The sequence below is a fragment of the Pundamilia nyererei genome, unplaced genomic scaffold (genome assembly GCF_000239375.1).
Source record: "Pundamilia nyererei isolate P.nyererei 1_Seehausen unplaced genomic scaffold, PunNye1.0 scaffold00244, whole genome shotgun sequence".
NCBI classification, from domain to species: domain Eukaryota; kingdom Metazoa; phylum Chordata; class Actinopteri; order Cichliformes; family Cichlidae; genus Pundamilia; species Pundamilia nyererei.
The window spans coordinates 182,265-185,352 of NW_005187645.1; the positions used below are offsets into that span (position 1 = coordinate 182,265).

Genomic DNA, 3,088 nt, shown 5'->3' on the forward strand with positions numbered 1-3,088 from the left:
TAGTAAAAATGTGGAACTAGATAGAAAAATGTCTTTAATTCCTAAACAGTTAACACAATACTTTAGTTAAACCTTTTAGTTTAAAGCAGAAAGTCTGCATTTCAATCACATCTTTATTGTTAGATGTAAAATCTATTTTAAATGTGTATAGACGCTACATTATGAAAAAATTGTCAATGTACAAAAGCTTACAGACCTAACTACAAGATGTCTACCATCTCAGCTTGGACACTTGACATCAAGTTGGCAGCAGCTATTAACTATCACTATAAACCATAACTTGGTTTGCAACATAACAATGACAAATGTAGAATACTGTGACCAACATGAAAATGTCTTATAATATCCTCCATCAACACAGCATGGTTGAATTATATAGGATTAAAGAACAACAACAATTTTAAAGACAGCATGTCTCTAAATCCAAGTAGGTTGATATCAGTTACTTCTAAAGTTGTTCTATTTCTTTTTCTGTCAGGATCCCTCAGAGAAAAGACTTTCCTGGACCTGAACTCAGCTGCGTGTCCTTAAAGAGCAACCAGTCCAAGGGCATTGGAGAAACGTTTAAAGCACGGCCTTCTGCTGTAAAGAGGTGATCTGATTTGTTGCAACAGTGTCTGTTGTTTTCACCCTTGACAAACACAGCAGTCAGAGTTTAAAGAATAAATGCTGTAGGAGGTGTTTCTGAAGTAAAGTGGCTATAAGACTCCAATTGGTCCAGCAGTCGATGACTGGAAGATGCTAAAAAGCTTGGTGAGCATTACACCACATGAGAAGCAGGGAAGTTCATCTTTATAGAGGTTTATGGATGATTTTGGATTGTTGCATTGAAAAATGAAAGACAGTGTGGGGGAGGCAGTCCTGGATGTTGCTACATGATGTTACCAGCATGTTTGATTTTTAAAACTGTACCTGTAAGTCAGGAGCTCATGTCAATCTGTCTATATCGAGAAATAACAGGTATTTTTATTTATTTTATTTTTTTTGCCAGTATGGATTGATCATTTTATAATAGATACACGGTGATTTAAACATAAAAATGAGATGCAACATACCAGAAGCCAAGGGAGATGCTTTGTGTTGTTCCATTAAAAGTCTAGAAACAGCAACATATTGGAAATCATTCAAATCACTTACATAAAAATAGCACACATACTGTTGCAATCCCAGCCTAACACTGGTAAAGAGCACTCATATTTCCAGAAGTCCTTTTTATGTTCAGCATTCAAAGATGTATCTCAACAAGAAATGCAGTCAACCTCTATTTTTCTTACTTCTAGTTATTCCTTATAGCCCAAAGTTCTTTCCCTTCACTCGTCTTTATATAGACCATATTAGCTTCAGTTTGATAAAATAGCTGTTTGCTGTAAAATTGTTTCCAATTCTTTGTTTGCTTCTGTACAAAAATCCATCCATTCAAATCATCCATTTTTCTGTGTTTGCTTCCTTTTCATTTTCAAAAGCTTCCCTTAAAATTAACTTCCCTCTCATAACAGTTTTAACTCTGCATCACAAAATGGTGGAACTATTGTACTCTCTATGTTTTCTGCTATGAATCATTTGTTCTCCTTTTTAATTTCTCGGAATCTCTGATTGTTGAACATACCTACATTTCTTTTCCACAGAGTATTTACAGTCCTCCCATTTTGATAAAAATGAAGGCAAATTATACTGTGATCAGACAGGTTATTATCACTTCTCACTTGTCTCTATCTTGCAGTCTTCCCATTTATGTCTGTTGTGTACTTAAACAGTCTACCATAAAGAAGACTGAGTGTAGAGATGAGTAACATGTATAACCCTTCTCTGAAGGATGGAGTTTTCTCCACATCACAGAGTAAATTTTATCTACAGGACTGTAACGTGTCATAAGAAAATGAAAAAGAAAGTTTTTCACATGACTATTTGCACTCCTGTGCAAATCAATAGTTTATAGAAACATCTTTAGCAGCAATGAGTCAAAGTCACTCTCTTCTGTATGACTTTATCAGTTACTTACATCAGAGTGGATGAGTTATGGCCCAGTCTTCTTTAATGTTGCTTCACTTCTTTGAGGCTTGTTAGTGTTAGTTTCATGTATCTGAATTGAATCTCTGTTCAAATACAAACATCACTTTATAGACCTATGTGGACAGAAATAATCTGAACAATTTTTTTATGATTCCTCCACAGAGTGGACAAGGGGACCTCTGAGTCTCAAAGTGGTCAGTCTGTGCAGCAGCATCAAATGCATATGGACACCATATTTATGGTCTGTACATGTGAACCAGCTACTTTTATATACATACCAAACAATACTGTGCCATTTTTATTTATAAAGCATGCATTTAACATGTCCCAGGCCATGGTATCTTTCCATTATGGGCTTTGCAGAAATCATGTAAAATGCGCATGTAATAAAAAAATAAACCCACACACGCTATAATCCACATAAACGATTCGCCAGTCTTTGCCAATCTGATCACCTGTCCATTGCAATTCCTACGCTGGAATATACGTCATCACATTGTCAGCATGAACTATCACATAGAATAGACTAAAAAGGTATAAAACAACTACAATGGACCAAAGGGCTGTACAGATGAACAAACACACCCATTCTCCTCACTGTCATCTCCATGCTACAGTTTGTAAACTAGCAGATTGTCAGTCAGTTCCAACACAGACACTGCATTACTTCAGTTTGATTTGGTCATTCAAACAATATTCTATTCTAGGAGCTGGAGGGTAACGTCATCACTTTTGTGAAGAATGAGTTGAAGAAGATCCAGAAGGTTCTCAGTCCGAATTATCGCGAATGCTTGAAGAGGCAAAAGGAGGATGAGGAGGTGTTGGAAGGTAGGGATGAAGAGAAGAGGAGGAGCAGCAAAGAGGCTTTTCTGAAAATCATACTGGACTTCCTGAGGAAAATGGACCAGGAGGAGCTGGCTGACCGTCTGCAGAGTAGTAAGAGGATTTCTCGTAGAATTTAAACCACTGGTTAAATGGGACATTTACCAATATCTTCATTTTATTGAAGCAACCACACTGCGAGTGAATTTTATATATATATATACACATATATATGTATATATATATGTGTATATAT

General features: G+C 36.2%; 1 protein-coding gene across 1 annotated transcript in view; it reads left to right on the forward strand.

Moving 5' to 3' along the window:
* The first annotated feature begins 482 nt into the window (after window positions 1-482).
* Window positions 483-3,088, forward strand: part of LOC102207471 (protein NLRC3-like) — a 9,044-nt gene continuing 6,438 nt past the window's right edge. Inside the window, exons 1-3 of the mRNA XM_013914997.1 lie at window positions 483-592; window positions 2,173-2,251; window positions 2,718-2,946. Coding sequence (XP_013770451.1) covers window positions 2,228-2,251; window positions 2,718-2,946 — 253 coding nt within the window. The 5' untranslated portion in view covers window positions 483-592; window positions 2,173-2,227. The remainder of the gene's footprint in view (window positions 593-2,172; window positions 2,252-2,717; window positions 2,947-3,088) is intronic.